This window comes from Neoarius graeffei, chromosome 20, assembly GCF_027579695.1.
Source record: "Neoarius graeffei isolate fNeoGra1 chromosome 20, fNeoGra1.pri, whole genome shotgun sequence".
NCBI lineage: Eukaryota > Metazoa > Chordata > Actinopteri > Siluriformes > Ariidae > Neoarius > Neoarius graeffei.
In genome coordinates this window covers 67,586,258-67,600,418 of record NC_083588.1, presented here as the reverse complement: position 1 = coordinate 67,600,418, position 14,161 = coordinate 67,586,258, and the positions used below count along the sequence as shown (strand labels likewise).

At 50.4% G+C, this 14,161-nt stretch overlaps 1 protein-coding gene across 4 annotated transcripts in view; it reads right to left on the bottom strand.

Annotated features, from left to right (window-relative positions):
- pih1d1 (PIH1 domain containing 1) overlaps nt 1-14,161 on the bottom strand; it is a 35,608-nt gene that overhangs the window by 16,669 nt on the left and 4,778 nt on the right. For all 4 annotated transcript variants that reach the window (XM_060902374.1, XM_060902373.1, XM_060902371.1 and 1 more), the window contains exon 3: nt 924-978. In XM_060902374.1, the coding sequence (XP_060758357.1) occupies nt 924-978 (55 nt within the window). The remainder of the gene's footprint in view (nt 1-923; nt 979-14,161) is intronic.

Genomic DNA, 14,161 nt, shown 5'->3' with positions numbered 1-14,161 from the left:
ACACGTATTCTACCGTGAGACTTAGCGAGACTAAAGATGGCGAAAATGTAAACATGTAACATTGTCGTACGCTTGAGTATCACAAAGGAACATACCCCAACCCTCAGAAAAAGCGGAAATCCACCGAAAAGCGGAAAACTCTCATCCCTGCTGAACACACACACCTTGAACACGCACACACACACACACACCTTGCACACACACACATACACACACCTTGAACACGCACACACACACCTTGAACACGCACACACACACCTTGAACACGCACACACACACCTTGAACACGCACACACACCTTGAACGAACACACACACCTTGAACGAACACACACACACACACCTTGAAAACACACACACCTTGAACGAACACACACCTTGAACACACACACACACACACACACACACCTTGAACACACACACACACACCTTGAAAACACACACACACACACACACACACACACACACACACACACACCTTGAACACACACACACCTTGAACACACACACACACACCTTGAACACACACACACACACCTTGAACACACACACACACACACACACACACACACACACACCTTGAACACACACACACCTTGAACACACACACACCTTGAACACACACACACACACCTTGAACACACACACACACACCTTGAACACACACACACACACCTTGAACACACACACACACACCTTGAACACACACACACCTTGAACACACACACACACACACACACACACACACACACACACACACACACCTTGAACACACACACACACCTTGAACACACACACACCTTGAACACACACACACCTTGAACACACACCTTGAACACACACCTTGAACACACACCTTGAACACACACCTTGAACACACACCTTGAACACACACCTTGAACACACACACACACACACACACACCTGGCTGTGGGCGGATGACTTTAGACGGCATGTCTGTCTGGGTTTTCCCCACCCTCTAAAAATAAAACACAAATTTATTATTAAATAAAATCCCAACTGTCATTGATCCTCTCACTTTCACTGGGGGGGGGGGGGGCGCACACACACACGCGTGCGCGCTCTCTCTCTCTCTGATAAAATCCCAAACATCCAAAATAAATTATATCCTATTCCACAGGTTCACCTGAGATGATGTTGAGGTTTAGTGGTTTATCTGATTCAGATCATTCTCTTCTGATATGTCTGAGTGTTTGTGTGTGTGTCTGTGTGAGACAGAGACAAGGCTGATAAGATAAATGTGCGTGCATATGTGATTTCAACAAGAAAAGAACCTCAGAGGTCAGTGTGTGAGATTAAAAAGCTGAGAGATGACATTCCTGCAGTGCAGCAGAGTAAAACACTGCCCAATGTCTCATCCCTGATGAAAACATCTTCAAAAAGAACCCAGGTATGCAGTCACACGCATGCATATACTGTGTCTGTGTATATGTGTATATATATAAAATGTGCGCGCGCGCGTGTGTGTGTGTGTGTGTGTGTGTATCGTCTCTGTCAGTTCAAAACCTGCTATGTGACAATTTAGGTCAATTCTCAAGGATGATTTTTTTTGCAACTTACACGAATATAATGCTGCAATTAGCTATTTTGATGGATATTTAACTGACCAAGCTAATAATAGAACAACTTTTAATGGCTTCTCAGCCTGTTATTTCAGAGTTTTATTCAGTTTTTTACGTCTCCTGTAAAAAAGGAAAAATGTCACATAGCAGGTTTTGACCTGACAGCGACGAGATGTGTGTGTGTGTGTGTGTGTGTGTGTGTATATTATATATATATATATATATATATACACATATACACACACACACACACATATATATATATATATATATATATATATATATATATATATAGTCTCGTCTTCTTCCGCTTTATCCGGGACCGGGTCGCGGAGGCAACAGTCTAAGTATGGAAGCCCAAACTTCCCTCTCCCCAGACACCTCGGCCAGCTCCTCGGGAAGAACATCGAGGCGTTCCCAGGCCAGCCGAGAGACATAGTCCCTCCAGCGTGTCCTGGGTCTTCCCCGGGGCCTCCTCCCGGGAGGATATGCCTGGAACACCTCCCCAGGGAGGTGTCCAGGAGGCATCCGAAAAAGATGCCCGAGCCACCTCAGCTGGTTCCTCTCAATATGGAGGAGCAGTGGCTCTACTCCGAGCTCCTCCCGAGTGACTGTGCTTCTCACCCTATCTCTAAGGGAGCGCCCAGCCACCCTGCGAAGGAAACTCATTTCGGCCGCTTGTATCCGCAATCTTGTTCTTTCAGTCATTACCCAAAGCTCATGACCATAGGTGAGAGTCGGAACGTAGATCGACCGGTAAATTGAGAGCTTCGCCTTTTGGCTCAGCTCCTTCTTCACCACGACGGACTGGTAAAGCGACCGCATCACTGCGGAGGCTGCACCAATCCGCCTGTCGATCTCACGCTCCATCCTTCCCTCATTCGTGAACAAGATCCCGAAATACTTAAACTCCTCCACTTGAGGCAGGACTTCTCCACCAACCTGAAGAGGGCAAGCCACCCTTTTCCGGTCGAGAACCATGGCCTCGGACTTGGAGGTGCTGATTCTCATCCCAGCCGCTTCACACTTGACTGCAAACCGCCCCAGTGCATGCTGGAGGTCCTGGTTTGAAGAAGCCAGTAGAACAACATCATCCACAAAAAGCAGAGATGAAATCCTGTAGTTCCCAAACAGGATTCCTTCCGGCCCCTGGCTGCGCCTAAAAATTCTGTCCATAAAAATTATGAACAGAACCGGTGACAAAGGGCAGCCCTGCCGGAGTCCAACATGCACTGGGAACAGGTCTGACTCACTGCCGGCAATGCAAACCAGACTCTTGCTCCGTTCGTACAGGGACCGGACAGCCCTTAGCAAAGGGCCCCGAACCCCATACTCCCGAAGTACCCCCCACAGAATACCACGGGGGACACGGTCAAATGCCTTCTCCAGATCCACAAAGCACATGTGGACTGGTTGGGCAAACTCCCATGAACCCTCGAGCACCCTATGAAGGGTACAGAGCTGGTCCAGTGTTCCACGACCAGGACGAAAACCGCATTGTTCCTCCTGGATCCGAGGTTCGACTATCGGTCGAATTCTCCTCTCCAGTACCCTGGAGTAAACCTTCCCTGGGAGGCTGAGAAGTGTGATTCCCCTATAATTGGAGCACACTCTCCGGTCCCCTTTCTTAAAAAGAGGGGCCACCACCCCAGTCTGCCACTCCAGAGGCACTGTCCCCGATCGCCACGTGATGTTGGAGAGGTGTGCCAACCAAGACAGCCCCACAACATCCAGAGACTTGAGATACTCAGGGCGGATCTCATCCACCCCCGGTGCCTTGCCACCGAGGAGCTTGCAAACCACCTCAGTGACTTCGGCTTCGGTAATGGACGAGTCCACCTCTGAGTCATCAGCCTCAGTCTCCTCAATGGAAGACATGACGGTGGGATTGAGGAGATCCTCAAAGTATTCCTTCCACCGCCCGACAATATCCCCAGTCGAGGTCAACAGCTCCCCACCCGCACTGTAAACAGTGTTGGCAGAGTACTGCTTCCCCCTCCTGAGGCGCTGGACGGTTTGCCAGAATTTCTTCGAGGCCGACCAATAGTCCTTCTCCATGGCCTCCCCGAACTCCTCCCAGTTCAGAGTTTTTGCCTCCGCAACTGCCCGAGCTGCAGCACGCCTGGCCTGCCGATACCCGTCAGCTGCCTCAGGAGTCCTGGAGGTCAACATGGCCCGATAAGACTCCTTCTTCAGCTTGACGGCATCCCTTACTTCCGGTGTCCACCACCGGGTTCAGGGATTGCCGCCACGACAGGCACCGGAGACCTTGCGGCCACAGCTCCGAACAGCCGTGTCCACAATGGAGGTAGAGAACATGGTCCACTCAGACTCAATGTCCCTCGCCTCCCCCGGAAGCTGGGAAAAGCTCTCCCGGAGGTGGGAGTTAAAGACCTCCCCAACAGAGTGCTCGGCCAGACGTTCCCAGCAGACCCTCACCATATGTTTGGGCCTGCCAGGTCTGTCCAGCTTCCTCCTCCGCCAGCGGATCCAACTCACCACCAGGTGGTGATCAGTTGACAGCTCAGCCCCTCTCTTCACCCGAGTGTCCAAGACATAGGGCCGGAGATCAGATGAAACGACAACAAAGTCTATCATCGACCTCTGACCTAAGGTGTCCTGGTGCCACGTGCACTTATGGACACCCCTATGCTTGAACATGGTGTTTGTTATGGACAAACTGTGACTAGCACAGAAGTCCAATAACAAAACACCACTTGGGTTCAGATCGGGGAGGCCGCTCCTCCCAACCACGCCCCTCCAGGTGTCACTGTCATCGCCCACGTGAGCATTGAAGTCCCCCAGTAGCACAATGGAATCCCAAGTCTGAGCACCCCTCAGTACTTCTCCCAGGGACTCCAAGAAGGCCAGATACTCTACGCTGCTATTCGGACCGTAGGCACAAACAACAGCAAGAGCCCTCTCCCCAATCCGAAGGCGCAGAGAGGCAACCCTCTCGTTCACTGGGGTAAACTCCAACACATGGCGGCTGAGCTGGGGAGCTATAAGCAAGCCCACACCAGCCCGCCGCCGCTCACCATGGGCTACTCCAGAGAAGTGGAGAGTCCAGCCCCTCTCAAGGAGCTGAGTTCCAGAGCCCAAGCTGTGCGTGGAGGTGAGCCTGACTATCTCTAGCCGGTACCTCTCAACCTCCCGCACAAGCTCAGGCTCTTTCCCCCCCAGCGAAGTGACATTCCATGTCCCAACAGCTAGCTGCTGTGACCGGGGATAAGGTCGTCAAGGCCCCTGCCTTTGACTGCCACCCAATCCACACTGCACCAGCCCCCTACTGCTACCTCTGTGGGTGGTGAACCCACAGGAGGTCGGGCCCACGTCACCTCTTCGGGCTGAGCCCGGCCGGGCCCCATGGGCAAAGGCCTGGCCAACAAGCGCTCGCATGCGAGCCCCAACCCTGGGCTTGGCTCCAGGCTGGGGCCCCGGCTGCGCCATCCCGGGTGACGTCTTGGTCCATGGTTGTTGCTCCATTAGGGGTTTTGGTGAACTGCTCTTGGTCTGGCCTGTCACCTAGGACCTGTCTGCCTTGAGAAACCCTGACAGGGGCATAATGCCCCCGACAACATAGCTCCTAGGACCATTCAAGCACACAAACCCCTCCACCACAATAAGGTGGCAGTTCTAGGAGGGGCACATATATATATATATATATATATATATATATATATATATATATATATCTTAGTGCTGTCAAGCGATTAAAATATTTAATCGCAATTAATGTCGCGACTGTCATAGTTAACTCGCGATTAATCGCAATTTAATCGCACATTTTTGTCACATGAAAAACCATTGTAATTCTCTTATCAGCATAAAAAAGTGAATGGGCTTGCGTTGTACCAATGTTTTGTTTTTTTTTTTTAATTGCAGAGTATAACACTACGGAGCCACAGAGGAGACATGGTGAATTAAAAATAAAGCGTGGGAACTACTTATAAGGCGTGTGCACGAGATATTAATGCGCGCGCACGAGTTATAACCCGTGCGCACGCATTGCGTTAAGGCGTGCGCTCGGGTAATTAAAAGTGAGGGGACAAGTTACTACGGCTCCGTATAACACGTCTTGTCACAGCCACTGCAAAGTTGGGCTGGAGCCGCCGATGGGAAAACGAAACCTAAGCCGAGCACCGTGGCTCTTCGTCCCAAGACGCGGCAGCGCGAGCTGCCCACACTGGTTCTTTGGGGGGAGGGCAGAGAACTCTGGCTGTGCGGGGCGTGGCATTACAGTCTAGCTGCTATCGTTTTTCTAAGCAAAGTCTCTGTTCTGTTCCAAGTTCCTAGCACAGTTTCAAAAGCTTATGAAAAACCTACATGTCACAGAGCGTTAATCTCGCGATAAAAAAATTATCGCCGTTAAAATTGAGTCAAGTTAACGTGATAACGCGACATTTTTGACAGCACTAATATATATATATATATATATATATATATATATACACACACACACACACACACATTTTATATATATTATATACACACAGTGCCTTGAAAAAGTATCCATACCCCTTGAACTTTTTCACATTTTTCCACCTTACAACCACGAACTTAAAAGTTTTTTATTGAGATTTTATGTGATAGACCAACACAGAGTAGCACATAATTGTGAAGTGAAGCGAAAATGACAAATGGTCTTAAAAATTTTAAACAAATAAAAATCTGAAAAAATGTGATGTCCATTAGTATTCAGCCCCCCTGCCTCAATACTTTGTAGAGCCACCTTTTGCTGCAATTACAGCTGCAAGTCTTTTGTGGTATGTCTCTACCAGCTTTGCACATCTAGACCCTGAAATTTTTGCCCATTCTTCTTTGCAAAATAGCTCAAGCTCAGCCAGATCGGATGGAGAGCGTCTGTGAACAGCAATTTTCAAGTCTTGTCACAGATGCTGAATGGGATTTAGGTCTGGACTTTGACTGGGCCATTCTAACACATGAATATTCTTTGATCTAAACCATTCCATTGTAGCTCTGGCTGTATGTTTAGGGTCATTGTCTTGCTGGAAGGTGAATCTCCTTCCCAGTCCCAAGTCTTTTGCAGCCTCCAACAGGTTTTCTTCCAGGATTGCCCTGTATTTAGCTCTGCCCATCTTCCCATCAACTCTGACCAGCTTCCCTGTCCCTGCTGAAGAAAACCATCCCCATAGCATGATGCTGCCACCACCATGTTTCACAGTGGGGATGGTGTGTGCAGGGTGGTGAGCAGTGTTAGTTTTCCGCCACACGTAGCGCTTTGCATTTAGGCCAAAAAGTTCAACTTTGGTCTCATCTGACCAAAGCACCTTCTTCCACATGTTTGCTGTGTCCCCTAAATGGCTTCTGGCAAACTGCAAATGGAACTTCTTATGCCTGTCTTTCAACAATGGCTTTCTTCTTGCCACTCTTCCAAAAAGGCCAGATTTGTGGAGTGTACGACTGTAGTAGTTCGTGTAGGTGGGTGGAGCACAGAAGGACGGCAGGACAGAACTGATTTCACAAAACTCTCTTTTATTCAGCTTTTATCTCTATTCCCACACACTAAGACACACGCACACACATCAGCCATCTGGTTGTGGAGAGAGCTCCCTCTGCTCTCGCTCTCTCTCCTTAAATAGGGCGCGGTCACTGGGAAGACACACAAACACATTAATTAACGACAGGTGTAGTGATTCTGCCACTTACCTTCCCTGACTCCGCCCTCCTGTCACAGACCGATGCTAGACCACGCCCCCGCTGCCACATACCCCCACCGCCCGACTCAGGCCGGGCAGCCATCCGGCCCGCAGCCGACTCCCCCCCCTTGACGGGAGAGGAAGTCCGCCACGACCATCTGCGCCCCCGGCCTGTGGATCACCTTGAAATTAAAGGGTTGGAGTGTCAGATACCAACGGGTGATCCGCGCGTTGGCATCCTTCATGCGGTGGAGCCACTGGAGGGGCGCGTGGTCTGAACAGAGGGTGAAAGGGCGTCCCAGCAGGTAGTACCGGAGGGCGAGGACCGCCCACTTGATCGCCAGGCACTCCTTCTCGATGGTACTGTAGCGCCCCTCATGCACCGACAGCTTCTGACTAATGTATAAGACTGGGCGATCCTCCCCCTCCACCTCCTGGGACAAAACCGCCCCCAGCCCTCTGTCCGACGCATCCGTCTGCAACATAAAGGGGAGAGAAAAGTCAGGGGAGTGTAAAAGTGGCCCCCCACACAGTGCAGCCTTTACCTTAGAAAAAGCCCGCTGGCATTGCTCCGTCCACTGGACCGGATCTGGTGCCCCCCTTTTAGTCAGATCAGTCAGCGGGCTGGTGACGTCCGAATAATTAGGTATAAACCCACGATAATAGCCAGCCAGCCCCAGGAACTGTCTCACCCCCTTTTTGGTCTTGGGCCTCGGGCAGGCTGCAATCGCTGCGGTCTTGTTAATCTGGGGACGCACCTGCCCATTGCCCAAGTGGAAGCCCAGAAACCGTACTTCCACCCACCCAATCGCACACTTCTTCGGGTTAGCTGTGAGACCCACCCGCCTCAGCGACCTAAGGACGGCCCTCAGGTGTTGTAGGTGCCGCGGCCAGTCATTACTATAAATAATGATATCGTCTAGGTACGCGGCCGCATAGGTGGCGTGGGGGCGGAGGACCCTGTCCATCAGCCGCTGAAACGTAGGGGGCGCCCCAAACAGCCCAAAAGGAAGTGTGACGAATTGGTGTAAGCCGAACGGTGTGGAAAAGGCCATTTTTTCCCGGGATAATGGAGTCAAGGGGATCTGCCAATAACCCTTTGTTAAATCCAGTGTCAAATAAAAACCGTGCCTAGCCGATCAAGCAACTCATCAATACGAGGCATTGGGTACGCATCGAATTTAGACACCGCGTTGACTTTTCTATAGTCTACACAGAACCGGACCGACCTGTCGGCCTTGGGTACCAAGACCACCGGGCTGCTCCAGTCACTGTGGGACTCCTCGACGATGCCCATTTCGAGCATGGCCTCGAGTTCTTCCCGAACCACCTTTTTCTTGTGTTCGGGTAACCTGTAAGGGCGGCTACGCACTACCGCCCCCGGGGGTGTCTCAATGTGGTGCTCTATGAGGTTAGTGCGGCCGGGCAGGGGCGAGAACACGTCCGAAAACTCGGTCTGCAACTGGGCAACCTCCGCGACTTGGGTCGGGGAGAGGTGGTCTCCACAGGGGACCGGAGAGGGACGTGATGCTAATGTTCCTTTTTGAACCTCCGGCCCCAGCTCCGCCTTCTCCGGAACCACCAACACCAACGCCACGGGGACCTCCTCGTTCCAGAGTTTGAGTAGGTTGAGGTGGTAAATCTGTAGCGCCCCACCCCTGTCTGTTCGCTTCACCTCATAGTCGACGTCCCCGACTCGCCGTGTGACCTCAAAGGGTCCTTGCCACTTGGCGACTAATTTAGAGCTCGATGTGGGCAACAGTATGAGTACTTTCTCTCTCGGTGCGAACTCTCTAAGGTGCGTACCCTTGTCGTACAGGCAGGTTTGCCGTTCTTGGGCCTGCCGCAAATTCTCCTGGGTTAGGTGTGTGAGTGTGTGGAGTTTTGCGCGCAGGTCAATAACGTATTGAATTTCATTTTTGCTTGGTGAAGGTCCCTCCTCCCAATTTTCTCACAGCACATCTAAAATGCCACGCGGCTTACGCCCATATAATAATTCAAATGGGGAGAACCCCGTGGAGGCTTGGGGGACCTCTCGCACTGCAAAGAGCAAGGGTTCGAGCCATTTATCCCAGTTACATGCGTCCTCACTTACAAATTTTTTAATTATGTTTTTAAGGGTGCGATTAAACCGTTCCACTAAACCATCCGTTTGTGGGTGATACACGCTGGTGCGGATCGGCTTAATACCTAATAACCCATACAGTTCATTCAGTGTTCGTGACATAAACGAGGTGCCTTGATCAGTCAGAATCTCTTTCGGGATTCCAACTCAGGAGATGACGTGGAAGAGTGCCTCCGCAATACTGCGTGCTGAGATATTGCGAAGAGGCACTGCTTCCAGGTATCGCCTTGCATAGTCCACTAGAACTAATATAAAGCGGTACCCTCGTGTTGACTGATCTAATGGCCCGACGAGATCCATCCCAATTCTTTCGAACGGGGTCTCGATTAACGGTAGAGGGTGCAAAGGCGCTTTTGGAATGGCCGCTGGATTTACTAACTGGCATTCGCGGCATGCCATACACCACCTACGGACATCGCCGCGAATCCCCGGCCAATAGAATCAGGCCATTATTCGGGCTAGTGTTTTATCCTGCCCTAAGTGTCCAGCCACGGGATTAAAGTGAGCCATCTGGAATACCAATTCCCGGCGGCTCTTCGGAATTAAAAGCTGCGCGACTCGCTCTTTAGTTTGAGTGTCCTGCGTCACTCAGTATAATCTATCCTTCATAATCGTGAAGTAGGGGAAGGACGGGGTGGCGTTCGGCTGGAGCGTTTGACCATCGATTACTCTCACTTGGTCAAACGCATGCCGCAGAGTCTCGTCTCGCGACTGCTCTAACGGGAAATCCGCGAGGGATTCCCCAATAGAGAGAGGAAGAACCGGCGGCTCCTCACCCTGACGCGGAGATGACGTAGACGGCTCTGTGACAGCTGCTCCTGCCAAAGCGACACCGGGACCTCCCCCTGTCAAATGGCAGGACCCACTCTTTACTGTGTCATTAAATCCCGAAATCCCGGCCAATCAGTCCCCAAAATTAAAGAGTGGGTAAGGCGAGGATTAACCGCCGCCTTCACTATAAATTTTTCCCCTCGGAAAAAAATGTGGACTGACACTAAAGGGTAGTTGTGAACATCCCCATGCACACACAACACCTTCACCAATTGTGCTCCCCCCAATGCTTCGTCTTGCACCAGGCTTTGGTGGATTGAGGTCTGATTACAGCCAGAACCCACCAACGCCTGATATGTATCCCCTTGGATACTCACCAGCATGCGATACACTCCGGCCCGATCGAGGGCGGCTCCTGGCGCATTGGGGATCCGATCCACCGCGCCCAGCTCCATTACTGAGCACTGCTGTTGGAGGTGGCCCGGTTCCCCGCAGCGCCAGCAAACCGGCCCGGGCTTCCTCTCTGCACTAGTGCTCTGGGGCTCACTCACCTGAGGGGGGAGGAGAGACAGACACAGAAGGGAGACACGGAAGGGCACCGCGGGCCGGCTGAGGTGGCACCGGCCCCTGCCTCCGCGGTGGGGGAATGGGGCGAGGAGAAGACACAGGAGGAGGGGAGGGGGAGAGAGAGAGAGAGAGAGAGAGAGAGAGAGAGGAGAGGAGAGAAGGGGTCGTCTGCTGTCCTGCCGTCGGGACAGCCGCCAGATGATCCTCCGCCAGTTCGATTGCCTGATCCAGCGATGCCGGACGGTGGCACTGGACCCACTCTGCGGTTCCCGCTGGTAAACGCGCGACGAACTGTTCCAGTACCACCTGGTCGATGAGTCCCTCGGCGTCGCAGCTGTCGGCCCTCAACCACCACCAGCAGGCGTCCCGGAGTTGCTGGCCAAACGCGAACGGCCGGCCAACTTCCTCCAAGCGCAGAGCGCGGAAACGCTGATGTTGTTGCTCTGGGGTGCGTCCCACCCGCTGGAGGTCGGCCTGGCAAAGGTCCGCGTAGGCCAGCCAGCGGTCGGCGGGGAGCTGTAGCGCGGCCAGCTGCACCTCTCCCGTTAGCAGGGGGAGGAGGCGCGCCGCGCGCTGTTCCACCGGCCACCCCGAGGTCTCTGCTACCTGCTCAAAGAGCGTGAAGAATGCCTCGGGGTCGTCCTGCGGGCCCATCTTCGTGAGGGTGAGGGGGGAAGGGTCCGCGGCGGTGGAGATGGTGGACCCCGCCGACGCGAGGAGGTGCCGGAACGCCCGACGATCGTCCTGTTGCGCCAGCACCAGGGCCTCGAACCGTTGTTCTTGCTCCTTTCGGAGGGCGAGCAGCGCCTGGTGCTGGCTCTGTTGGGCCGTGGCGAGGGCGTGGATCAGGTCGGCGAAGGTGGAGGACTCCATGGGGCTGTTGTCTTCTGTGCTCGTCCCGGGTTTCGGCACCACTGTAGTAGTTCGTGTAGGTGGGTGGAGCACAGAAGGACGGCAGGACAGAACTGATTTCACACAACTCTCTTTTATTCAGCTTTTTATCTCTATTCCCACACACTCAGACACGCACACACATCAGCCGTCTGGTTGTGGAGAGAGCTCTCTCTGCTCTCCCTCTCTCTCCTTAAATAGGGTGCGGTCACTGGGAAGACACACAAACACATTAATTAACGACAGGTGTAGTGATTCTGCCATTTACTTTCCCTGACTCCGCCCTCCTGTCACAGACCGATGCTAGACCACGCCCCCGCTGCCACAACGACTTATAGTTGTCCTGTGCACAGATTCTCCCACCTGAGCTGTGGATTTCTGCAGCTCCTCCAGAGTGATCATGGGCCTCTTGGCTGCTTCTCTGACCAGTGCTCTCCTTGCTCGCTCTGTCAGTTTAGGTGGACGGCCATGTCTTGGTAGGTTTGCAGTCGTGCCATACTTTTTCCATTTTTGAATGATGGATTGAACAGTGCTTCTTGAGATGTTCAGAGCTTGGGATATTTTTTTATTACCTAACCCTGCTTTAAACTTCTCCAGAACTTTATCCCTGATCTGTCTGGTGAGTTCTTTGGTCTTCATGATGCTGTTTGTTCTTCAGTGTTCTCTAACAAACCACTGAGGCCTTCACAGAACAAGTGTATTTATGCTGAGAGTAAATTACACACAGTAGGACTCTATTAACTAATTAGACAACTTCTGAAGGCAATTGATTGCACTGGATTGTATTTAGAGGTATCAGAGTACAGGGGGCTGAATACTAATGCACACCACATTTTTCAGATTTTTATTTGTTTAAAATTTTGAAGACCATTTATCATTTTCGTTTCACTTCACAATTATGTGCTACTCTGTGTTGGTCTATCACATAAAATCTCAATAAAAAAAACTTAAGTTCGTGGTTGTAAGGTGGAAAAATGTGAAAAAGTTTAAGGGGTATGAAAACTTTTTCAAGGCACTGTACACACACAGTGCTGAGCGTAAATGAGTGCACCCCCTTTGAAAAGTAACATTTTAAACAATATCTCAATGAACACAATTTCCAAAATGTTGACAAGACAAAGTTTAATATAACATCTGTTTAACTTATAACAGGAAAAAGTAAGGTTAATAATATAACTTAGATTACACATTTTTCAGTTTTACTCCAACTAGGGTGGTGCAAAAATGAGTAGCTACACCCCACAAAAAAAAAACCTACTACATCTAGTACATGGCCTCCAAGATTTTTAATGACGGCACCAAGTCTTCTAGGCATGGAATGAACAAGTTGGCAACATTTTACAACATCAATCTTTTTCCATTCTTCAACAATGACCTCTTTTAGTGATTGGATGCTGGATGGAGAGTGATGCTCAACTTGTCTCTTCAGAATTCCCCATAGGTGTTCGATTGAGTTCAGATCAGGAGACATACAGTTAGGTCCATAAATATTTGGACAGAGACAACATTTTTCTAATTTTGGTTCTGTACATTACCACAATGAATTTTGAACAAAACAATTCAGATGCAGTTGAAGTTCAGACTTTCAGCTTTAATTCAGTGGGTTGAACAAAATGATTGCATAAAAATGTGAGGAACTAAAGCATTTTTTAACACAATCCCTTCATTTCAGGGGCTCAAAAGTAATTGGACAAATTAAATAATTGTAAATAAAATGTTCATTTCTAATACTTGGTTGAAAACCCTTTGTTGGCAATGACTGCCTGAAGTCTTGAACTCATGGACATCACCAGACGCTGTGTTTCCTCCTTTTTAATGCTCTGCCAGGCCTTTACTGCAGCGGTTTTCAGTTGCTGTTTGTTTGTGGGCCTTTCTGTCTGAAGTTTAGTCTTTAACAAGTGAAATGCTGCTCAATTGGGTTGAGATCAGGTGACTGACTTGGTCATTCAAGAATATTCCACTTCTTTGCTTTAATAAACTCCTGGGTTGCTTTGGCTTTATGTTTTGGGTCATTGTCCATCTGTATTATGAAACGCCGACCAATCAGTTTGGCTGGATTTGAGCACACAGTATGTCTCTGAATACCTCAGAATTCATCCGGCTGCTTCTGTCCTGTGTCACATCATCAATAAACACTAGTGACCCAGTGCCACTGGCAGCCATGCATGCCCAAGCCATCACACTGCCTCCGCCGTGTTTTACAGATGATGTGGTATGCTTTGGATGATGAGCTGTACCACGCCTTTGCCATACTTTTCTCTTTCCATCATTCTGGTGGAGTTTGATCTTGGTTTCATCTGTCCAAAGAATGTTCTTCCAGAACTATGCTGGCTTTTTTAGATGTTTTTAGCAAAGTCCAATCTAGCCTTTTTATTCTTGAGGCTTATGAGTGGCTTGCACCATGCAGTGAACCCTCTGTATTTACTTTCATGCAGTCTTCTCTTTATGGTAGATTTGGATATTGATACGCCTACCTCCTGGAGAGTGTTGTTCACTTGGCTGGCTGTTGTGAAGGGGTTTCTCTTCACCATGGAAATTATTCTGCGATCATCCACCACTGTTGTC